Here is a 25,563-nt window from a genome sequence, read left to right as displayed (position 1 = left end):
ACTTTTTTTATGACAGAGACAGAGAGACAGAGAGAGGGACAGATAGGGACAGACAGACAGGAAGGGAGAGAGATGAGAAGCATCAGTTCTTCATTGCGGCACCTTAGTTATTCATTGATTGCTTTCTCATATGTGCCTTGACCAGGGGGCTACAGCAGAATGAGTGACCCCTTGCTCAAGCCAGTGACCTTGTGCGTAAGCCAGCGACTTTGGGCTTTAAGCCAGTGACCTTTGGGCTCAAGCCAGCAACCGTGGGGTCATGTCTGTGATGCCACGCTCAAGCCAGCAACCCCACATTCAAGCTGGTGAACCCGCGCTCAAGCCAGCAACCTCGGGGTTTTGAACCTGGGTCCTCTGTGTCCCAGTCCAACACTCTATCCACTGTACCACTGCCTGGTCAGGCTGTACTATTTTGTTTTAAAGTATGTTTATAAGTATTCATTTTCAAAAAGATGAAATCACAATAAAAATCCTGATGCATGATGATCTGAAAAGTTCTGTTTCCTGAACAGTGTTTAATTCCTTTATGCAAATCATTTAGTGCTAATATATAAAGCTGTATCTTAGCTATGTGCTAGCCTTTTTTTCTTGAAATCTTCTTTCAGGCTAGGTCAGCACAGTTTGGAGAACTACTCTGACTGGTCCAGTGTGATATTTGAGAATGTCCTACTTACGTCTTTCTGGTGTTTCTTTCTCTGGCTAGCATAGTTTAATCATATGCGTGCATAGATCAGTACTCAGCCAAAGACTTGAGAGGAAGCCTCTGTACCTTCCTTCTCTCTAGTACTCTCATCAGCAAAGTCTAGCTGTCTCGGACTCTGCAACTCCCAACTGTTTCCTCATCTCAGCAGTACTGGTGGGCTCTGTTTACATACTTCCTTCCAGCCCTGACCTGGAAACTCCAGGTTATAAGCTCAGGCACTTGTAGGGTTACTTTGTTTCTTTTCTCATACAGTCATTGCTTTGTGCTGCCTGTTCAGTGATTCAACACTGTGGTTTAATATATTTTATTCATTTTTCTAATTAGTTCATTTTAAGGTGAGAGGGTAAACCTGGTCCCTCTTACTCATTATGGTCTGAAGCAGAAGTTTTTTCTTTAAAATTGGTTTTAGAGAGAGAAAAACATCGATTTGTTGTTCCACTTATTTATTGCATTCATTGGTTTTTGTGGGTTTTTTTGTTTTGTTTTTTTTAGAGCAAGAGAGGAAGGGAGGCGGGAAGGGAGAGAAAGAGGAAGAGAGAAAAGGAAGCATCAACTCGTTGTTACACTTGGTTGTGCACCCATTGATTGCTTCTCATGCATGCCCTGACCAGGGCTCAAACCAACCGGCAACCTCAGGTTCAATCCAGCAATTCTGGGATTAAGTCAGTGACCTTGACACTCCATATGACACTGCACCATCAGCCAGGGCCGTTCATAGTTTAATTTTTATATTTGCCCTTACTGGGGATAGAATTCACAACCGTGTCATATCGGGATGACAATCTAAACAACTGAGTTACCTGGCCAGGGTTAAAACAGAAGTCTTAACCATTATTTCTTCCTGCTACAACATACATGAGGAATCTAATTTGAGAAGAGAGAAAGAGGAGCAATGTATAATTTGAAAGTTTGTTACATACCTTTCCTTACCATAACCTGTTGAAAAAAGTTTTAAAAACTGACTCCAAAAACCAGACATTATGGTGACACATTTGGATATGTGGTATACTTAAAATGTATTTCTTTTAGTGTAGTCTGTATCTAAGTCACTGACACTCTGAAGCCATTAATTTTACAAACCAAAATATAATATATGTGAGTGATTATCAAATTTTTATTTATAATGTTATCTGGAAGCTCTAAAATTAGTACAAAGCAGAGTTTGTTATAAAAGGATGCCTGTACTTACCATGTGACCCAAAATTTTACTCCTAGGTATTTACCCAAAGAGAAGTGAAAGCAGGTGTCCACACAAAACTTGAAATGAATATTTATAGTAGCTTTATTCATGGTGGTTCCAAACTGGAAACAATCTTAACTATTTATCTTTATGAGAAAATAAAATAAAATAATTCATTTGTATGGATAAAATAGAACACTGCTCACTAATTAAAAGAAATACCTTAGTAATCAACAGAATAGCATGAATTTTAAAAAATATGCTGAGTAAAAGAAGCCAGACAAAGAATCCATTTTAAACTTTTTTTTTTTTTAATCTACAGAGACAGTGAGAATCAGAGAGAGGGATTAGATAGGAACGGACAGACAGGAACGGAGAGAGATGAAAAGCATCAATCATTAGTTTTTCATTGCGATGCCTTAGTTGTTCATTGATTGCTTTCTCATAAGTGCCTTGACCATGGGGCTACAGCAGACCGAGTAACCCCTTGCTCAAGCCAGCGACCTTGGGTCCAAGCTAGTGAGCTTTGCTCAAGCCAGATGAGCCCACGCTCAAGCTGGTGACCTCGGGATCTCGAACCTGGGTCCTCCGCATCCCAGTCTGACAATCTATCCACTGCGCCACTGCCTGGTCGGGCATGTTAAACTTTTTAAAAGACAACCAATTGATGTAATAGAAATCACAGATAGCCTGACCTGTGGTGGCGCAGTGGATAAAGCGTCGACCTGGAAATGCTGAGGTCACCGGTTCGAAACCCTGGGCTTGCCTGGTCAAGGCACATATGGGAGTTGATGCTTCCAGCTCCTCCCCTCCTTCTCTCTCTCTGTCTCTCCTCTCTCTCTCTGTCTCTCCCTCTCCTCTCTAAAATAATGAATAAATAAAAAATTAAAAAAAAAAAAGAAATCACAGATATTATTGCGTAAGGTTCCTAAAGGCGGTGGGTAAGTATTGAATGCAAAGGGTCATAGGAAACTGTGGAATGATGGGAATGTTCTGTATTTTGATTGGTGTGTTAGTTGCAAAGGTACATACAGTTCTCAAAACTCATCAAACTACTCTTTCAATATGTTAGTTCGTTTTAGTACATGTAAATTATACATCCAAAAAATTGACTTAAAAAATACTGCCTGGGCCTGTCCTGTGGTGGCACAGTGGATAAAGCGTCAACCTGGAACGCTGAGGTTGCCAGTTTGAAACCCTGGGCTTTCCTGGTCAAGGTACATACGGGAAGCAGTCAATGAACAACTCAAATGAAGCAACTATAAGTTGATGTTTCTCCCTCCACCACCTCTCAGCAAAATCAATAAATAAAAAAAAATTAAAACTGTAACACTTGACCTGTGGTGGCACAATGGATAAAGCATTGACCTGGATCCTGGAACACTGAGGTCTCCCTTGCGCAACCCTGGGCTTGCCTAGTCAAGGCACATATAGGAAGCAGATATGAGTTGATGCTTCCCACTCCCCCTTTTTTTCTCTCTCTCTCCCCCCCTTCTTTTCTCTTTAAAATTGAGTAAATTAAATCTTTAAAAAAAGAACACCAGAAAACTGTAGTATGTGGGTTTAACAAATAACCTAGAAATATTGGCTGGAATTTGACATTCAGAAATAATTAACGTGCCTGACCTGTGGTGGCGCAGTGGATAAAGCATCAACCTGAAACACTGAGGTCGCTGGTTCAAAACCTTGGAAAACCCTGGGCTTGCCTGGTCAAGGCACATATGGGAATTGATGCTTCCTGCTCCTCCTCCCGCCCTTCTTTCTCTCTTTCTCCCCCTGCCTCTCTAAAATGAACAAATTTAAAAATAAATAAATAAAAATAATTAATGTATACATGACAAGTAAATATATATAACATATATAACAAATATTAGCAACCTGGATTCTGATTCTTTTCTAAAAGGCAGAGTTCTTTTCCACCTTTTACTTTCTTAATGTATGAAATGAGGTTAGGTTAGAAATTCTTTTTCTTTTTAAAAAATGTTTATTTTATTGCTTTTAGAGGGAGGAAGAGAGAGACAGGAACATCAATCTGTTCCTGTATGTGTCCTGACTGGGGATCCAACTGGCAACCTCTGTGCTTCGGGACGATGTTCTAATCAACCAAACTATATGGCCAGGGCCGAGAAATTTTTTTCATTTGCCTATAAAAAAGGAAGAAATTAATACATTTAAAAGTTAGTCTTTTAAAGAATGACTTAAAAAATTATATTTCCCCCAGGAATCTTCCTGCCAAATCTGTGGAAGAAGCTTTACGTCACCGACAAGAATATGATGAGATGGTGGCTGAGGCTAAAAAACGAGGTATAAAATTTAACTCCAATTGGTAAATTTAATTTACTGATTCTAATAGGTTAATTTCAACATGAAGGTGGATGGTGAAATTGATGAAGTCTGTCTTTATGATGATGCTGATTTCTTATTTTTATAACTACATTTGCTCTTAAAGAGAAATAAAATGTCATACTAGGATCATAGTTTTTATGCAAATGCTTTTATAAAACTAATAGGAGAAAAAAGTAATAGGAGAAAAGCAGCAAACTATATCAGAGGTCTTATAATTATAGTCATAAACCTTGGGTTACTGTTAACTTATAAATGAACATACTAATTTATTCATGAAATTCACTTGTACAGTTTTTAGGCTTTTAATTTAATAATTTTAATACTTTTAGATAACTTCTTATATGGCTGCGAGAATATGATTTGAAATTAAAATGTGCTTTTGTGACTTAATGAAATTCTCTCTAGAGTTCCCATTTGTCATTTGAACAGGTTCATGAATGTATACTCTTGTGACCATAAATTCACACATTCATTCATTCATTCTGTCCTCCAACCAAAAAGTATAACATAAGGATAATCCAACAGTGTTTATTTAGTAAGCACTGTTAGTTCAGCATATATTTTTAGAAAATATTACACAAATATGTGTGTGTTTGTGTGTATACACTTTTAGACATACTTTTATAAGAACTGATAATTCTTTCCTTGACTTAAGTGAATTGAATATTATAATATACAATTCTATTTTGTGGCACTATTTTGGAAATGAAGTTAATTCTTTAACGTTTTAGTAAACTTACAAGGCCAATTATATGATCCTAAAAGGCCTAATTATTTAAACATTAAGTTTATTTTTCTATATTTATAAGATACTCAGCAAGTTTTAATTGACTCTCAACACTGACTTTGATATTTAATTTTTAAGATAGTTATCAGTATGTATCATATCAGTAAGAAAATGCTATGATAAAAATAACATTGAATTGGGAAATCAGAAGGTCATAGCTTTAATCCTGCTTGACTCATTGACCTAATGTTAGTCCCTCATCTGTAAAGCATGGGGAGTAGGGAGTGGGCAGCTCAACTAGATGCAGGCTTTCAAGTCCCTCTGTCAGTACTTTTTTTTTAAAGCAATGGGACCCTCTCCAAAGAAATTTTAAATAGAATCTGAATGTATAAAACAAATTTTAAAAAGTGAAGCTTCCTACTTGGCCTCCTGCTTGCTCCCCCACAAAGACAGTTTCTGATGCATATGTGAAACAATTTAGAAAATACTTTAGCTAGCTAATCTCTGAAGTCCCCACTGGTTCTAAAATTATATATTACTATATACATGTATAGTTAGCATATATATATATTTCACTTCTCTATTTTTGGGGCATTTCTTCTTATGAAAATGTGACTTCTGATTTTCAGAGGGGTGTTGTGTACATGTGTGTGTATTAAGGGGATTTTTAAATTTCAGTAAAGTGTATCATTATATTCAATTTTTAGTGTCATGTGATTTTATATAGGCAATTCATTAACACTTTGTATGAAAAAAGGTATGTTTAGTTGCTCACAGTTGTTTATTTTTTACAGTTAATTTATGATGTTTCAGTTCATTGATTAAGTATAAATAGAATATGTGATAACATAGTCTGTTTAAATGATTTTTCTGACCTTTATTCTATATTATAGAATAGGAGATATTAATTTTAAAATTATATTATGTTTTCTTTCTCTTTTTATCTACTTCCTGCTTTCCTCTCCCCCTTTCTTCCCTTCCTTTTCTCTCCCTTTTCCTTCCTTCCTGTTATCAGAATATTCTTTTTGAGAAAGCCTCTTTTGTAGGTTTAAGTAGAAGGAGAAACGAGTTTTGATCTAGCTCTTTTGTATTGAAATAATTCTTACTTGTTTAAAACAGAAATTAAAGAAGCACATAAAAGGAAAAAAATAATGAAAGAACGATTTAAACAGGAAGAAAATATTGCAAATGCAATGGTAATTTGGAACAATGAAATACTGCCCAACTGGGAAGTTATGTAAGTAAGCAGACTTTTCCTGAATTCCAGTCTTTCTCCAAAGAACTCATGTTTCCCATTCTCTATTTTTATGACTTCCACCGCATAGCTAATGTTTTGGCTAAATTATATACTGTTAATCAATGTCTGAAAATTTCATGCTTATATTCATGCCTTTGCTTTTATAAATCCTTCCATTTCTAATACCTACTTTCCTTACTGACCACCCTCTCTCTATGCCTGTCAGAATCTTCTCTCTTTTAAGTCCAGTTTGAAATGCTAGTTGATTCATGATACTTTTCATTTTTCCTTTGTCACCATATTTTCCTAATTTTAGCATATTATCTATTCTTAGATACACTGTTCATGTTACAGCAGTTTTTTGCAATGAAAATACTAAATTAAGTATGTACATTTATTGTAAGATATTTATTAAATGTTAAATATGAAAAGTGATTTTTAATATACTTCTCTCATCAAGAGAATGTGGTATGTATGTAGATATAAAAACACCATAGACTATGATGTTTCCCTTCTGTAATGTCCCATTATACTTTGAGACTAATATACTTCTTGCTTTACTTTGCCTGTTATTTTTTGGTAATATTTTTGTACACGGCTTATATTCCCTCTAGACTGGAGGGTAGGAGATGTCTTCTGCAATGCCTAGTATAAGATATGCATTGGCAATTTGTTGACTGTTGGACATTGTGACAGATTTTATATTAGGCTCTTTACATAAGTAATTGCATTTGATTCTCACAACCTTTTACTCCCACTTATCTTATAGAGAAGCTCAAGGTCAGACAGGTTAAGTGATTTGCCTAAGGTTATACAATTAATGAATGGTTAAACTAGATTTGAACTCAGGTCTATCTGACTGTAAAGTCCACACCCTTTAAGCAGACTACACTGCCTCTCAATGACTAGGGTCTTACCTATAGTGAATACTTTGTGAATTTCTTTTGGGTACTGAATCAGCAACAAATTTTTATGTTCCTTTTATCCTGTTTTTTCATAATTATCAATATATTTCTGATTCTTTCATTTTATCAGTATAAATGACAGCGATAGAAGGCAGTCCCTTTAAATTACTATTGTTTCTCTTTAGGGTACTCTTTTTCTTTTTGGCCTACGAGCATGAACACAACAGAAAGAGTGCATCACATACTTTGTTTTCTTAGAAATCATTCAGTCACTTGGCCATACACTAGGTAAACCATCATGCAACTAGTATTTTTTGGTATAAAAAGTAACTTTCTCCTTTTTTCTCCCCCTTTAATTCTAGGCGTAGTACGAGAAGAGTTCGAGAATTGTGGTGGCAGGGATTGCCCCCTAGTGTTCGTGGGAAAGTTTGGAGTCTAGCTGTAGGAAATGAACTAAATATCACTCCTGGTTTGTATTCTATATTCAGTTACTCCCACACATACAAATAGCCATCTCCAGAGTTACAAAGCAGATTAGTAGATTGGCCATTTAAAAAGACGTTTTTAAATATAATGTCATTTTAAGAGCATGCTTCATTTTCCATCTTCCTTTAAAACCTGGTATAATTTAATAAGTTTACTATATCTCATATTCTCAAAATAAGACTTGTGGGTTTTCCTTTTGTTTACAACTATCAGTAATATTCCTCGCATCAAATATCTTAACTGGAGGTAACTGCAAAAACTGCTGGGATTCTAGGAAGCAGTGGATACCTGTATTATAAAGAAAAATAAAAGTCTACTTGCAGAAAGTTTCCCTTATTTATTTTTTAATTTTTTTTATTTTAATGAGAGGAGGGGAGGCAGAGACAGACCCCTGCCATGCACCCCGACTGGGATCCGCCTGGCAAGCCTACTAGTGGGTGATGCTTTGCCTATCTGGGACCCTTGCTCTGTTGTAACCCGAGTCATTTTTTAATGCCTGAGGTGGAGGCCATGGAGCCATCCTCAGCACTGGGGGCCAACTCGCTCTAATCGAGCCTTGGCTGTAGGAGGAGAGGAGAGAGAGAGAGAGAGAAGGGAGAGGGGGAGGGGTGGAGAAGCAAATGGGCACCTCTCCTGTGTGCCCTGGCTGGGAACCAAACCTGGGGCATCCACACGACAGGCCAATTCTCTACTCCTGAGCCAACCAGCCAGGGCCAAGGTTTCCCTTTTATTTAAAAAGGAACATAAATATTGGGGGAAGGCTAAAAAACGCTAAAAATTTTTTTCTAATCTCTACTCAAGTCCTAGATTTTATTTTTTTAATTTGAAAATTGTAATGTTTAAATAAAACAAGACGCTCAAGGAATTGTTTTAAGTTTCCTAAAACTTTGGAGGAGTAAAATACAGAGTAGTTTTGCCTGACCAGGTGGTGGCGCAGTGGATAGAGCATTGGACTGGGATGTGGAGGACCCAAGTTTGAGACCCTGAGGTCGCCAGCTTGAGCGCGGGCTCATCTAGTTTGAGCAAAAAACTCACCAGCTTGGACCCAGGGTCGCTGGCTTGAGCAAGGGGTTACTCAGTCTGCTGTAGCCCCATGGTCAAGGCACATATGAGAAAGCAATCAGTGAACAACTAAGGTGCCTCGGTGAAAAACTGATGATTGATACTTCTCATCTCCGTTCTTGTCTGTCTGTCCCTACGTATCCCTCTCTCTGACTCTCTGTCTCTGTAAAAAATAATAATAATAATAATAAATAAAAATACAGAGAAGTTTTGATGAAGTTAAAAAAATTAAAATTAGGATAATACCAAATGGGAGAAATATAAAATAGTTAATAAAAAAAAATACTAAATAGATCTGAGTGATAATGATGATGCTAGACTGTGGCACCATAGAAAGACTTAGGCAACCAGGGATGGTGAACACATAATACAGAGTACTGATGACATATTATAGAGTTGTACACCTGAGACCTATATATTTTTATTAACCAGTATCATCTCAGTACATTCAATAAGAAAATGAAAGAAACTTCAATTGAACAAATGTTTTAAATAACTCATCACTTATTTTTGTATATTTTGTGGCACAATAAAAAAAATATCATGGCCACTTCTGGAAAGGGAAATTTATCTTCCAAGAACTGTATTGGTTCACCAATGCTGAAATCACAATGGCCAAAGATGGTTTTTTCCCTGAATGGGATTTAATTGCATATCCTGCCCCTTATCCCTCCCTATGTGTTCTGCTTATACCTTGTAGCAATAAAAATGTTTATTCTTGGTTTTTATCTGTTAAAAGAAAAGACTTAAGGCTTGACCTGTCGTGGCACAGTGGATAAAGCATCAAGCTGGAACGCTGACGTCACCGGTTTGAAACCCCAGGCTTGCCTGGTCAAGGCACATATGAGAAGCAACTATGAGTTGATGCTTCTTGCTCTACCCCCATGGCTTTCTCTTTCTCTCTCTCTCTCTCTCTCTCTCTCTCTCTCTCTTTCTCTTTCTCTCTCTCCCCCCCTCCTTCCCCCTCCTTCCACTCCCCCCTCTTTCTCCACTCTTTAAAATCAATAAATAAAGTCTATAAAAAAAGACTTAGGTACTCTAGTATAGTATAAATAATGTTACTTAAAATGTTTATTTTGCCCTAGCACAGTTGGTTAGAGCATTGGTCTCAAAGCACAGAGGTTGCTGGTTCGATCCCTGGTCAGGGCACATACAGGAACAGATCATTGTTCCTCTCTCTTTCACTCTCTAACTCTCCTCTCTCTTTATACTCAATAAATAAAAAAAATTTTTAAATGTATAAAATTTAAAAATATATATTTAAAGATTTATTGAAAAAAAGTCAAGCATCAATAAAGTGTAAACTGTATGTTTCTTTACCCTCTTCTACCCAAATTCTGGCTTTTGATCCTACTTAAGCAATTTGGTGGATGTCCTTCCAGATCTTTTTTTAGAACACATAAAAAAAAAGTGGGTTTCTAAATAAGATAATTTTTAGGCCTTTTCTTGATCTTTCTTTTATTTGATTTTTCACACAAAAAGAAGTTTATGCCATGAGATTATTCTATGGCTAGCTTTTAATCTAAAATCTCTGCTGAACATCCTTTCATGTCAGTATGTACAAGGTACTATAGTTGCACTGTATTCTACAGTTTGGCTGCACTGTGATCAACTTAGCCATTTTCCTAGTGATAAGTCAGTGACATATATGTTAAAAGAATATTAAAGTACTCTTTGCTACCTTTCAAATAAGTGATTAAAAAGAATGAGAGCCTGGCCTGTGGTGGCACAGTGGATAAAGTATCAACCTGGGACACTGAGGTCTCTGGTTCGAAACCCTGGGCTTGCCTGGTCAAGGCACGTATGGGAGTTGAAGCTTCCAGCCCTCTTTCTCTCTCCCCCCCTTCCCACCTCTCTAAAATGAATAAATAAAATTAAAGAAAATAAAAAGGAATGAGAATTACCTGCATACACTGTGACTGAAAATAATTTAGAATTGTTTACCAAAAGCCAGAAAAAAAAAAACCCCATAACCTTTGCCTGACCTGTGGTGGTGCAGTGGGTAAAGCATGAACCTGGAATGCTGAGGTTGCTGGATAGACGCCCTGGGCCTGCCGATCAAGGCACACACGAGAAGCAACCACTGCTGCTTCCCGCTCTTCCACTCTGCCCCCTTTTCCTCTTTTTCTCCTCTCTCTACAATTCAATAAATAAAATCTTTTTAAAGAAACAAAAAAAATAACCTTTGACTTATTTATTCCAGCTCTAAGAATCTAAGGGAATAATCAGGATTGGGTAGAAAAGCTTTTCTGTAAGGATGTTCATTGCAGCAGTCTGCATCATATATATATATATATATATATATATATATATATATATATATATATATATATATATATATCTGGACGGGATTATAGCAAAAATCTTTAGTTCTAAAAGTGATGCCAACTTTGAATAGCAGGATCATAATATGATTTTTTTTTTTTTTACAGGGTCAGAGAGAAAGTCAGAGAGAGGGATAGATAAGGACAGACAGATCGGAATGGAGTAGTTGTTCATTGACAGCTTTCTCATATGTGCCTTGACTGTAGGCCTTCAGCAGACCGAGTAACCTTTTTTTGCTTGAGGCAGCAACCTTGGGTCCAAGCTGGTGAGCTTTTGCTCAAACCAGATGAGCCCGTGCTCAGGCTGGTGACCTCGAGGTCTCAAACCTGGGTCCTCCGCATCCCAGTCCAACGCTCTATCCACTGCGCCACCACCTGGTCAGGCCATAATATGATTTTAAAAGTGATTTTCACAGTAATCCTATAATGAATATTTCTTTTTAAAGATTTTATTAATTTTTTAGAGAGAGGAGAGAAAGAGAGAGAGAGAGAGAAGGGGAGGAGCAGGAAGCATGAACTTGTAGTTGCTTCCTGTATGTGCCTTGACCGTGCGAGCCCAGGGTTTCAAACTGGCGACCTCAGCATTCTAGGTCAGCTCTATCCACTGTGCCACCACAGGTCAGGTGAACATGGTGTTTTTAACGGGACTTTTTTTTTTTTTTAATAGAATTTAGAGGAAGAATGAACAGTTTTTAATTTAGCTTAGAAAAGGTTATAGGTTCTGCGTGACTTAGCTCTTCTTTCCAAGTAAAGCAAAGGTTTTTTTTGCTTTCTGTGCTTTGAACAGATTAAAAGGAAATGTTTTTACATTACAGTTAAAACTTTACGTTAGATAATTAAAATCTTGAATATTAAGGATTATTGAACATAATGTAATTGTTTTAAAGTTTTAGGGATTGGTTTTGTATACAGATGAGGTGATAAAGTATTGGTGACTGAAATTTTATTGTGTTTACAATTTTGTTTTCTTGAGAACTTTGGATTTATAATGTTAAGGTATCCTGATAACTTAGACATTGAAATATTGGTTAAGTTGGTATTAACTTTGTGATACTGTACTCAAAAATGTTTTTAAAGCTTGAAATAACTAGGCCATTTATTTTCAAAGTAATTTTAGGTTTTCTCTAAAAAAGAATTAGGTATTTAGGAATAGAATCAATAATCATTCTCTATTTCATTAGTGGTGGGAAGGAAGCTAAATTATTATATTGAAGTAGATTTACTTTGATAACTTTACTTTCAATGGCTACAATAGTTTGACTCACCTGTTATATTTTTTTAATCATAAACTTATGATCATTAGGGAATAGTAACAAAGAATAAGAGTTCTGATGTTAGTCAAATGTGGTTCAAATCTTGGTTCTATTATATATTGGGTTTGTGACCTTGGGCAAATTACTTAACATCTAAAAGTCTTAGTTTTCTTCATCTGTAAAATGAAGGTAAGATTGTTAGGTATCTTAAAGAATTGTTCTGTCTTTTTTTGTGTGATAATGAGTATAAAATTATAGAGAAAGTGAAATTTGCCGAGAGTATGTACAATATCAACATTATCAGAAAATCAGAAAGTGAAAATATGCTGATCTGTTCCGGAGATACATCTTTAAATCTGCTTCAAGTTCTACATTTGTAGATTCAAAATAAAATAAATGTAATATTCAGTCTGACCAGGCGATGGCGCAGTGGATAGAGTGTCAAACTGGGATGTAGAGGACCCACGTTCGAGACCCCAAGGTCGCCAGCTTGAGCGCAGGCTCATCTGCTTTGAGCAAAAGCTCACCAGCTTGGACCCAAGGTCGTTGGCTTGAGCAAGGGGTTACTCAGTCTGCTGTAGCCTCACGGTCAAGGCACATATGAGAAAGCAATCAGTGAACAACTAAGGTGTCTCAATGAAAAACTGATGATTGATGCTTCTCATCTCTCTTTCTCTGTTCCTGACTGTCTGTCCCTATCTATGCCTCTCTCTGATGGTCACTCTGTCTCTGTAAAAAAAAGTAATAAAGTAAAATAAAATAAATGTAATTTTCAGTCGAGCAAGGAATTGAACTGAGATGCAGATCATCTTATTTTAGATAAACAGTATAAATCTGCCCTGGAGAGAAGTCCTTTGATATTTTGAAATGCATTACCACATTTTTTACTATTGGATCAATTTTGTAGCTTCCAGAGGTGATAGATTTGTTTGGTGAGCCTTTCTTTTTCCAAGATAGCTTTAAAATTTTATAAAATTTGAATATAATAGTTAAACTGGACCTGGTTTGAAATAAAAAGTGTGAACTTCAATTTGGTTTTCTCATATCTGCAAAATATTGTATATCTAAATTTAAAAATTATGTCCAGCGCTTATGCCAAATGGAATGGGGCACAAATAATAGAAATTTTGAGTTTGATTTCTTTCTTTTTAAATTTTTTTTCCAAACCATTAGTAATAATGAAGAGTGAACAGAAGGGAGAAGAGATCAAAATAATAAGAGTCTGTTTAAAATATATCTAGTAAGTTATTTGATAAAGATCTGATTCTTGACGATACAAGAATACTTACTGTGGTACAGTCATACATTGGAATACTGTGCAGTTGTTGAAACAATAAATGAAAGCAGACTTACTCCACTATATAAAGCAAGTTGCAGATCAGTGCTGTAATTAATATGGTGCTACTTTTGTATTTTGTATTTTTGTTTTTGTTTTGCAAAAACTGAAACGTGTGTACGTATGTATGCATATTTTCATCTTTAGAGTTCTGGTAAGCATAGTTGCATTTGAGGGAAGTAAATTTATTTTTCATTCTATACTGTTTTATAATGTTTGATTTTTTAAGTTCTGTACCTGTATTACCTTTAAAAATAAAATTATAATATAAACAAGATTAATTGAAGCAAAAAATGTTCTTGGTACTTGGGACAGTATTTAAATCTTGGTGTTTGGGCAAGAGATATTTATTTTGCTGTTCTTTTGTTATTGAAATTTAGTTTTGTATAATTAAAATATGTGTAATGGTTAGAAAGTAAAGATAATTAAAATTTTAGAATCGAGAAAAAAAAATTTCAGTATTTCTGGTTTTGAAATTTTAATGAGATTCTGCATATGAACATGTAGAGTGTGGTCTCAAAAAGTGATTGGGCACTTAAGTAAAGATGGGGTAGAGATTTTTATATGTGACCCTTTGACTGCAAAGTTGTATAGATTTAGATAGCAGTATCATAATGGAGAAACCAGTTTCAAGAGAGAAGGAAGCAAGAACCAGCATTTGTTGAGGGTCTGTAAGGTATCAGGAGCTCTACATAAATGACCTTGTTTAATCATTAGTAACCCCATAAGTAGGTATTAATTTTTTTTTTTTTTTTTTTTTTTTTTCATTTTTCTGAAGCTGGAAACAGGGAGAGACAGTCAGACAGACTCCCGCATGCGCCCGACCGGGATCCACCCGGCACGCCCACCAGGGGCGACGCTCTGTCCACCAGGGGGCGATGCTCTGCCCATCCTGGGTGTCGCCATGTTGCGACCCTCCTGGGCGTCGCCATGTTGTGACCAGAGCCACTCTAGCGCCTGGGGCAGAGGCCACAGAGCCATCCCCAGCGCCCGGGCCATCTTTGCTCCAATGGAGCCTTGGCTGCGGGAGGGGAAGAGAGAGACAGAGAGGAAGGCGCGGCGGAGGGGTGGAGAAGCAAATGGGCGCTTCTCCTATGTGCCCTGGCCGGGAATCGAACCCGGGTCCTCCGCACGCTAGGCCGACGCTCTACCGCTGAGCCAACCGGCCAGGGCGGTATTAATTTTCTTCAGTTTACAGATGAAGAAAGCCAAGTCCTAAGTAGCAGAGCTAGAATTTGAATATAGTCTGACTGACTCCAGAAATCACGTTTCTGTTATTCCACAGTGATACTCCTTTAGCAGAAGCATCTCTTACCTGCCTCTATGTACATTCTGTATTGTACCTCTTTGGATGGCTGCTCTGGAGTATTTTCATTTGCTGTTTTTCTGGTTCTATAATAAATAGTTCTGGTAGAATCAAGTACTTCAACTTGCCACATTTTTTATGCCAGCTACTTAAGGGAGACCTGACTTATAATGGGATCTTTATTATTTTAAGAGTAAAAATTAAAATATGTAAATATATTTCTTTACTACTATTTATGAATTTATGTTCTTCTCCCCCCCCCCCCCCAGAACTTTATGAAATCTTCCTATCAAGAGCAAAAGAACGGTGGAAAAGCTTCAGTGAAACAAGTTCAGAGAATGATACAGAAGGTGTGATGATGATGATGATGATTATTTTCATTGAAAGGGAAACTTTATTGAGGCCCCAGGGCCATGGGGTTCAGACGGAAGGCCACCCTGCGGACTCAGGGAGGCAGTGGCAGGGACTTATTTAACCTTCTTGGGGTGCAGCTTGTTGGTGTTTGTGGCCACACTTCTTCCTGTGGCAGTTGACAATGCGGGGGTGTAGGGAGGCATAACACTTGTGGCAGATCTTGTCACAGTTGTACTTCTAGGCAAGCTGGCAGAGGGAGGGCTCAGTGATGCCATCCTGCAGGTGAAGCACCAAGTGCACGGTTTACTCTTTCTGAATATTGTGGTCTGGGAGAGTATGGCCATCCTCTAGCTCTTTGCCTGCAAAAAATCAGACACTGCTGGTCAAGCAAGATGCCCTCCTTGTCTTGGATTTTAGCTTTGACATTCTCAGTGGTGTCACAGGGCTCAACCTCGAGGGTGAAGGTCTTGCCAGTCAGAGTCACCACAAAGATCCGCATCTCTGCATCTGCTGGGGAGGCTGCTCCACCGCCTTGATGAAGAGGAAGGGGGTGATTATTTTTTGTTAACAAAAGTTTCTAGCCCTGACCAGGCGGTGGCGCAGTGGACAGAGCATCGGACTGGGATACTGAGGACCCAGGTTCGAGACACCGAGGTCACCAGCTTGAGCTCGAGCTCATCTGGTTTGAGCAAAGCTCACCAGCTTGGACCCAAGGTCGCTGGCTTGAGCAAGGGGTTACTTGGTCTGCTGAAGGCCCGCGGTCAAGGCACATATGAGAAAGCAATCAATGAACAACTAAAGTGTCACAATGCGCAATGAAAAACTAATGATTGATGCTTCTCATCTCTCCGTTCCTGTCTGTCTGTCTGTCCCTGTCTATCCCTCTCTCTTGACTCTCTCTCTGTCTCTGTAAAAAAAAAAGTTTCTAGATGAAAATGCAGTCACTGAAGGTGATTTTTACTATGTGTCAGGAACTATATAGTAATTGCTTTACATATATTATCACCTTTAATGTGCATAACCCTTTAAGTAGGTGATATTATCCTGGATAATATAAGGAGAAACACAAAGTATTAGTAACTTATAAGCAGTGAAGCCATGATGTAATCTAGGTTTTTGGACTCCAGAGCCCAGGATTTAATCACAACAGTAAGACTAATGGGGTGAAAGTGTTTTTAGGCTAAGTCTTGACAATAGATGATCTTCACACCTCACTTGTGGCCTCCTGTCTTCCTTCTCGCTGACTTTCTCTCACTCCCTAATATATTTTTTATAATTCTTACTGTACCTAATCTTTGTTCATTTACTTTGCTCAAACAGCCCTTCTTTTCTTCCACTGTCAATTTTTTTTCTAATCATTTTGGAGAAAATCATTTTTTCTGTTATCATAGTTTATTAAATTTAGGTAAATTTATTCAACCATCTTCTTGTCCTTCAATAATGAGAAGTCATTTGTCTGCCAGTTACTTTTCTTTCTATATTTGTTCTACTTAGTAAAAAGCAAATTTTCTTCTTTTACTTATAAGTAAAACTCTAAAAATGAATCATGGTTTAGAATAGAGAGATGGTGTATATTTTATAGTGGTTTTGTATTAACGTGTAAACAACTCTCTTAAATTCCTTGAATATTCCTTTTTTTCCGATGTAGAATAGTGAAAAATATACCTGAAACTAATGCAAAATAATATTGAATGTAAACTGCAATTAGAAAAAAAAAAGTAGCCTGACCTGTGGTGGTGCAGTGGGTAAAGCGTCAACCTGAAAACGCTGAGGTTGCCGGTTCAAAGCCCTGGGCTTGCCTGGTCAAGGCACATATGGGAGTTGATGCTTCCAGCTCCTCCCCCTTTCTCTCTCTCTGTCTCTCTCTCCTCTCTAAAAATGAATAAATAAATAAAAAAAATTAAAAAAGAAAAAAAAAGTAAACAGTAAGGAGGGGAAAATTGACTAAACAAAGTTAGAGAAGACTTGATTTTGAGAAGGGTTTGTGTAAGTATCGTCTTGAGACCTGTTAGCTATATCAGCTATTTGTAGGAAAGTAGAAATGCAAGATACAGGTGTTTCATCATTCTTTTTATACTTATTTTTATAAAGTATTAAAAGTGTAAGAATTAAAATTTTAAGTATTTGTTTCTGAGATATTTTGTCATGAAAAAGTGGGAAAAGTTGTACTTTAGTAGAAATTAATTGAATGTAAATGAATGATTGTACCAAGGAGAAACAATGTTCTGTTTAAACTTCTGATTTATTTCCTTGGTGTTTATAATTTTCCGTTGTCATTAAACTTTTTTAACCATTATGTTTTCAAATATTACCTCTGGCCCATCTCTCCTTTCCTTCTAAGACTTCAGTTACATGTATGTCAAAATTTTACAGTATCCTACAAGTCTCTTATGCTTAAAAAAATTGTTTTCTGTGAGTTAATTTAGATTATTTTTATTGATCTATGTAATTGTTTGTTAACCTTTTTTTCTACATCTATTCTCTTAAATTTGTTCAATTTCAGATACTATACTTTGTAATTCTAGAATGCTCACCTGTTTTGTTTGTTTTCGCAAAAGAGAGAGAGACAGGAAGGGAGAAAGACAAATATCAACTTGTAGTTGTGTCACTTGAGTTGTTCATTGCTTCTTTTTTTCTTTTGTATTTTTCTGAAGTTGGAAACGGGGAGGCAGTCAGACAGACTCCCACATGCGCCCGACCGGGATCCACCCGGCACGCCCACCAGGGGGCGATGCTCTGCCCATTGGGGTGTTGCTCTGTTGTAACCAGAGCCATTCTAGTGCCTGAGGCAGAGACCACAGAACCATCCTCAGCGCCCAGGCCAACTTTGCTCCAGTGGAGCCTTGGCTGCGGGAGGGGAAGAGAGAGACAGAGAGGAAGGAGAGGGGGAGGGGTGGAGAAGCAGATGGGTGCCTCTCCTATGTGCCCTGGCCGGGAATCGAACCCGGGACTCCTGCACGCCAGGCTGATGCTGTACCACTGAGCCAACTGGCCAGGGCCTCATTGCTTCTTATATGTATCTTGACTGGGGGACTCAAACTGAGCCAGTGACCCCTTACTCAAACAGCGATCTTCTTGGGCTCAAACCAGTGACCTTGGAATCACGTTGATGATCCTTCACCCAAGCCAGTGACCCTGTGCTCAATCTGGCAACCTCAGGTTTTCAAACCTGGGATCTTAGCATCCCAGGTGGATGCTGTATCCACTGCACTACCACCAGTCAGACTGTTCACATGTTTTTGGGTTTTTTTTGTTGTTGTTGTTGCTTATTCTATTTTCTCTGTTAAAATTCTTTATCCTTTCATTTCATACAGTTCTCCCCATCTTTTTTTCTCTTTTTTCTTTAACATGTAACAATTAATGTCTTTTTTTGTTAATTCCAATACTGGATCATCAGCAGGTCTGCTTCTACATATTAACTTGTTTCCCCCCTTAGTTATATTTTCCTGCTTCTATGCATATCTTAAAATTTTAAATTGTATGTCAGTTTTATATAGAAGAATGTATAAACTGAAGCTGATGTTTCTTCTGTAAAAGGAGCTTGTTCTTTTTTTGTTGTTGTTGTTAGGCAGTTGGGTTATCACCTCCATTTACTCGGTAACTGAGCGAGGTTTGGGCAAAATTGCCGCTTTAGATAGACTTAGTTCATCTTGGATTTCAACTTCTTAATGGCAAGTACTGTCCTATTTTGATTACAGGCTCCTCCCTACATGAGATATTCCCTGAGGACCATGTCATTTGGGTGATTTCAATCTGCCTTTCTAGCTTGGCTTTCTGCACTATACTAGGCTAGCACTCAGCAAAAGTCTCATTGGAAAAAACCAAACAGACATTCAGTCTTTATCACATTAGTGTTATTTATTCTTTGAAAAGCTTTTCTGGTTTCTCTTTCCCCAAGCAAAGTACCTTTGTCTATGGCACGTGTAATCCTGAACCCATTCCCAGACTTGGCAGATGGCCATAGAAAGAAAAACAACCCCTGGTATCCACTCACCTAGGAAAGGCTTTTCTCTTTCTGGGATTTAAATTCTCTAGACCTTTCTGTATACACAGCTCTATTATGCTTTTTTATTTTTTTTACTTTAACGAGACAAAGGGAGAGAGAGACACACACAGAACATCGATCTGTTCCTGTGTGTGCCCTGACCAGAGATTGAACCAGCAACCTCTGTGCTTAAGGATGATGCCCAGCCAACTGAGCCATTCAGCCAGGGCCTCTCTTACGCCTTTTAAAAATTTTTTGATACTTGAAATTTACTTGTTTTTTTCTATTTGTTATTGTGAGAATGATCATCTGCCCACCCTCGGAGGATAGGGGGCGGACAAGAAAAAACAAAACCATACCTTCTAAAAAAAAAACTGGAAGTAGAAACCGTTCACCATATAACTTTCATGATCAATTTATAGGTATTTTCTTCACAGAAGAGGCTCCATTCCAACGGAAACTTTGTGGTTTTTCTTTAAATTTCTTGATTATTTAGCTTTCCTTAAGAAACATATATGGGCCCTGGCCGGTTGGCTCAGTGATAGAGCGTCGCCTGGCGTGCAGAAGTCCCGGGTTCGATTCCCGACCAGGGCACAAGGAGAAGTGCCCATCTGCTTCTCCACCCCTCCCCCTCTCCTTCCTCTCTGTCTCTCTCTTCCCCTCCCGCAGCCGAGGTTCCATTGGAGCAAAGATGGCCCGGGTGCTGGGAATGGCTCCTTGGCCTCTGCCCCAGGTGCTAGAGTGGCTCTGGTCTCAACAGAGTGACGCCCCGGAGGGGCAGAGCATCGCCCCCTGGTGGGCAGAGCGTCGCCCCCTGGTGGGCGTGCCGGGTGGATCCCGGTCGGGCGCATGCGGGAGTCTGTCTGACTGTCTCTCCCTGTTTCCAGCTTCAGAAAAATACAAAAAAAAAAAAAAAAGAAACATATATGCTGTATCAGGGGTCCCCAAACTACAGCCCGGGGGCTGCATGCGGCCCCCTGAGGCCATTTATCTGGTCCCCACCGCACTTCCGGAAGGGGCACCTCTTTCATTGGTGGTTGGTAAGAGGAGCATAGTTCCCATTGAAATACTGGTCAGTTTGTTGATTTAGTCTTTTTTTTTTTTTTTTGTATTTTTCTGAAGCTGGAAACGGGGAGAGACAGTCAGACAGACTCCCGCATGCGCCCGACCGGGATCCACCCGGCACGCCCACCAGGGGCGACGCTCTGCCCACCAGGGGGCGATGCTCTGCCCCTCTGGGGCGTCGCTCTGCCAAGACCAGAGCCACTCTAGCACCTGGGGCAGAGGCCAAGGAGCCATCCCCAGCACCCGGGCCATCCTCGCTCCAATGGAGCCCTGGCTGCGGGAGGGGAAGAGAGAGACAGAGAGGAAGGAGGGGGGGGTGGAGAAGCAAATGGGCACCTCTCCCGTGTGCCCTGGCTGGGAATCGAACCCGGGTCCCCCGCACGCCAGGCCGACGCTCTACCGCTGAGCCAACCGGCCAGGGCCCAGTTTGTTGATTTAAATTTACTTGTTCTTTATTTTAAATATTGTATTTCTTCTCATTTTGTTTTTTTACTTTAAGATAATGTGCAGTGTGCATAGGGATTTGTTCATAGTTTTTTTTATAGTCTGGCCCTCCAACGGTCTGACAGACAGTGAGCTGGCCCCCTGTGTAAAAAGTTTGGGGACCCCTGTGCTATATGATCATTCTGTGTTTACAAGATTGATATGGGTATAGCCAAATAATTGTATTAACTTTATTTACCTGGCAATTACAGGTGTGTCTGTTGCTGATCGGGAGGCCAGTCTGGAATTAATTAAGTTGGACATATCCCGTACATTTCCCTCTCTCTACATTTTTCAGAAGGTGAGTGTTTCTAACCCGTTTTTAAGTATTTTTTAAAAATTCCAAGTAAACAAACCTCTAAATTCATAGCTATTACTAATTAAAAGGCAAAACTATAAAACTCAGGGAATTTTATATAAGAAATGTAAAACTAGTATAAAAATTTATTATTTTATTTCACTGCAGTTAGCATAGCACATAATAATGTTATGCAGTAATTACTTGATGAATTATTGTTAAGGTGGATTTCTTTGTTTTGCTTTTTTTGGGGTTTTTTTTTGTTTGTTTTTTGTATTTTTCTGAAGCTGGAAACGGGGATGCAGTCAGACAGACTCCCGCATGCGCCCGACCGGGATCCACCCAGCACGCCCACCAGGGGCCGATGCTCTGCCCCTTCGGGGCGTGCTCTGCCGAGACCAGAGCCACTCTAGTGCCTGGGGCAGAGGCCAAGGAGCCATCCCCAGCGCCCGGGCCATCTTTGCTCCAATGGAGCCTTGCTGCAGGGAGGGGAAGAGAGAGACAGAGAGGAAGGAGAGGGGGAGGGGTGGAGAAGCAGATGGGCGCTTCTCCTGTGTGCCCTGGCCGAGAATTGAACCCGGGACTTCCGCACGCCAGGCCGATGCTCTACCACTGAGCCAACTGGCCAGGGCCTGTTTTGCTTTTTATTCTATAAGATATTTTAATTTTAACAGTTTGCCTAGAAAATTGTTACGTATAAAGGAATTTGTCCCCAAACTTAAAAGTTTTTAAGAATTACTATTTAAATAGAAAAAAACATTTTTTGTGTGTAGAAGCTATTAAGAATAAGTTTCTTACAGAGCTATTAAGAAGAGCATAGGGAATATAGTCAATAATATTGTAATAACTATGTATGGTACCAGATGGGTACTAGACTTGTGAGGAATCACTTTGTAAGTTATATAAATGTCTAACCCTTATGCTGTACACCAGAAGCTAGTATAATATTGAATGTCAGCTGTAATTGAAAAGAAAAAAAATTTTAAGTTGCTTATATTTTAGAGATATTATATTTTATGGGTACTTTATATTTGACTCAAATCCTTACATATTGAATTTTCTCTATCATCTTTAGATTTATAAAATGTGATAAAAATTTTTACTATTAAGATAAAAATTGCCTGACCAGGCCGTGGTGCAGTGGGTAGAGTGTCGGTTTTGGATGCAGAGGACCCAGGTTTGAAACCCCGAAGTCACCGGCTTGAGCATGGACCCATCCAGCTTAAGCACAGGGTCACTGGCTTGAGTGTGGGATCATAGACATGACCCCATGGTTGCTGGCTTGAGCAAGGGGTCACTTGCTCTGCTGTAGCTCCCTGTTCAAGGCACATATGAGAAAGCAATCAATGAACAACTAAGGAGCCACGGGGAAGAATTGATGCTTCTCATCTCTCTCCCTTCCTGTGTGTCGGTCTCTATCTGTTCTTCTTTGTCTCTCTCTCTGTGTCTCTGTCACACACACAAAAAAAGATAAAAACTACTAGTAAACTTAGTGTGGCTTGATGGTATTTTTTTTGTTGTTAAAATTGTATTATATAAAATGAAACAAGGTTTTACTCGTAATCTTATTGTACCAAATCCAGGAGTCTTTAAAATTGTACATAAACTGTACTGCTCACAAAAATTAGGGGATATTTTATTGCTGAATATGAAGTGATAAAATATCCCCTAATTTTTGTGAAGAGTATATATAGCTTGTATCCCTCGAGTGAGTATGTTAGATGGTCTTGTTGTTCTGAATTAATATTTTTAAATATTTACTGATTTGAGGGGGGGGAGAAACAACAATTTGTTGTTTCATTTATTTCTACATTCATTGGTTGATTCTTGTATGTGCCCTGATTGGGGATCAAACCTGCAAACCTGATGAATTGGAATGATGCTCAACCAACTGAGCTATCCGGCCAGGGCCCAAATTGTTTTTATTAATTCTTTAGAAAACATCTTGGCAGAGTGCATTTAGAATATTTCTGACAATGATTAAATGTACTCAGAGTAGCATTTAGGAAGAGCTAAAGTTTATTAATATGTTACTTGAGAATTAACTTGGAGACCATTATTTGTATAGTTTGACATTTCATTTTTCTCTCCTAAGGGTGGCCCATATCATGATGTCTTACATAGTATTTTAGGGGCATATACATGTTACAGACCTGATGTTGGTTATGTAAGTATTTGTTTCTGGTTTTTTTTAATATAAACATTTAATCTGTCTCATCTAAATATATTAGCTCCCAAATGTGTGTATCTCTGTGTCTTTTTTTCTTCGGACCTATCAACTTCACCTAGAGAGGAACCTTTCCGTCTCCTACCAGAGGGTTATGAGACTGGCTGCCATCTTTCTGGGGGAGCATCAGGGGATTTCACCATTCTTTTTGTAAACTTTCATTTATTGCCACTGCTTTTGATATAGTGCCTTACCACCTTCTTCCTAACCTTTGTTTTCCTGACTATGCCTCCAGGTTGAGGGAAGGATAGGAAAGGGGATTTGCTCCTTTTACAGTATTTCAACTAATTATAATTTTAGTCCTACCTCTCTGTTTCAGAGAAACCTGATAACTTTAGTTCCTGAGTCTTCCAGATTTTGCAGCTGACCTGGCTTACTGCTTATTGGCTCTTTCCTCTGCAGATGTTTTAATTTCAATAATCTCTGTTTAGTTAAATTAAAATCTCTAAAATGCCATGTTTATTTTTAGAGTTTTACTTACAGACAACAGAAAATTGTTTGCTTTCTAAGAAGCAGAACAAATATAGAAAGAAAAGTGACTAAGAGACAAACAGCTTTACATTCAAAGAACAGAGCTGGTTGAATAAATTTACCTAAATTTATTAAACTACGATAACAGGCAAAAAAAAGTTTCTGTTTTCTCCAAATTGATTAGGAAAAATGTTGATGAGAGTAGAGAGAGAAAGATGGGGTCTCTGGGAGAATACATAAACAAAGATTAAGGCATGATACAACTTTCCCTAGCACCAAATCTGGCACTTTCTCTCTTTACTTGCTTTACTTTTTCCGTAGTGCTTATCACCTTTTAATATAATATGTGATTTAATTTGTTGTTTATTGTCTGTCTCCTTCTAAACTGTAAGAATCTTTTATTCACTGAAGTATCTCAAATACATAGAACAATGCCTTTCATATGGCAATAAGCACATAATATTTGTTGAATGAATGAACGGTTGGCTCAGTGGTAGAGCGTTGGCCCAGTGTGTGGATGTCCTAAGTTTGATTCCCTTTCAGAGCACATAGAAGTGACCATTTGCTTTTCTACCCCTCCCCCTTCTCTCTTTAGCTGTCTCTTATTTCCTCCCACAGCCATGGCTTAGTTGGAGCAAGTTGGCCCTGGGCACTGAGGATGGTGCCTTGGCCTGGCCTCAAGCACTAAAAATAGCTCAGTTGCTGAGCAGTGGAGCAATGGCCCTAGATGGGCAGAGCATCACCCAGTAGGGGGCTTGCTGGGTAGATCCGGGTTGGGGTGCATGCGGGAGTCTGTTTCTCTACCTCCCTGCTTTTCACGTAAGAAAGAAAATGAATAAATGAATGAACTAATGTGCAAATGAACATGCAGCAAAATACAGTAAGTTGTTCCAGGTAGCCACCCTATTGTGAAGGCTGTAAAATTCCTTTATTTTAAAACAAAAGTAAGGAGATGAAGGTTTTATGACTTCTGGGTAAACATGGCAAATAGAACAGTAACAGAAGAAGCCAGAGAAGTAGGAGGAGAACAAAAAAATATTGGGTCACAGAAGCTACGAGAATTCTGCTAAGTGGGTAGGAAAGTGCCCATTGGCATTTTTATAATAAATATCATTGGTCACCCTGGTAAGAGAAGTTTCAAGATAGTATAGTAGTGGAGTGGGAATCCAGATTCAAGTGGGCTAGAGAGTTTAAAGGTTGCTAAGAAAGTTGAAAGAGACAGAGGCATTTCAAATTTTCTTAGTGTCCTCTCTGTGTAAGTCTGTTATACTAATCTCTGCCAGAAGGAAGTGCTTGATAAACCTTTTTAAATGAAAGAATGAGTATTTTTATAATAGCAGTTCCATACCATCTGTCTGCTAAGGACTGTACAGTAGTTTCTTATAACTCACAAGCAAACATTAGATAGCATAGCCTTTTACTTAAGGTCTTTTCCTATTTGTAAATATATCCTACTTTTTCTAATTTCTCCCATTATTTCCATTATAAATCTTGTGCTCCCACTGGGCTGGTTCTATATGTCTTTACTCATGTGTCTTATCTTAGAATGCGTTTTTATTTTATCCTCCTTTTCAGATATCCGGTCTTACTATCTCAACCTCTACAACTTCTTTTTTAGAGTTTCATCAGCACTTCTCATAGTTCTCTGTCTCTCTGTCTTTTAATATATTGATTTGAGAGAGAGAGAGAGAGATTGATTTGTTGTTCCACTTATGCATTCACTGGTTGATTCTTCTATGTACCCTGACCGGGGATCGAACCTGCAACCTTGGCATATTGGAATGACGCTCTAACCAACTGAGCTACCTAGCCAGG

General features: G+C 38.5%; 1 protein-coding gene and 1 pseudogene across 3 annotated transcripts in view; one reads left to right on the top strand and one right to left on the bottom strand.

The window, feature by feature from the left end:
- Positions 1-25,563, top strand: part of TBC1D12 (TBC1 domain family member 12) — a 99,083-nt gene that overhangs the window by 64,868 nt on the left and 8,652 nt on the right. For 2 of the 3 annotated variants that reach the window (XM_066355290.1, XM_066355288.1), the window contains 6 exons: positions 4,105-4,187; positions 6,076-6,193; positions 7,461-7,567; positions 15,135-15,215; positions 20,965-21,053; positions 23,146-23,217. In XM_066355290.1, coding sequence (XP_066211387.1) covers positions 4,163-4,187; positions 6,076-6,193; positions 7,461-7,567; positions 15,135-15,215; positions 20,965-21,053; positions 23,146-23,217 — 492 coding nt within the window. In that variant the 5' untranslated portion in view covers positions 4,105-4,162. The remainder of the gene's footprint in view (positions 1-4,104; positions 4,188-6,075; positions 6,194-7,460; positions 7,568-15,134; positions 15,216-20,964; positions 21,054-23,145; positions 23,218-25,563) is intronic. The other variant, XM_066355289.1, reaches the window with a different exon arrangement.
- On the bottom strand, positions 15,333-15,723 carry LOC136384744 (ubiquitin-ribosomal protein eL40 fusion protein-like; annotated as a pseudogene).

This window comes from Saccopteryx leptura, chromosome 13 (assembly GCF_036850995.1).
Source record: "Saccopteryx leptura isolate mSacLep1 chromosome 13, mSacLep1_pri_phased_curated, whole genome shotgun sequence".
Taxonomy (NCBI): domain Eukaryota; kingdom Metazoa; phylum Chordata; class Mammalia; order Chiroptera; family Emballonuridae; genus Saccopteryx; species Saccopteryx leptura.
Note: the sequence above shows the minus strand (reverse complement) of the source record. Positions and strands in the feature narration are given on the sequence as shown.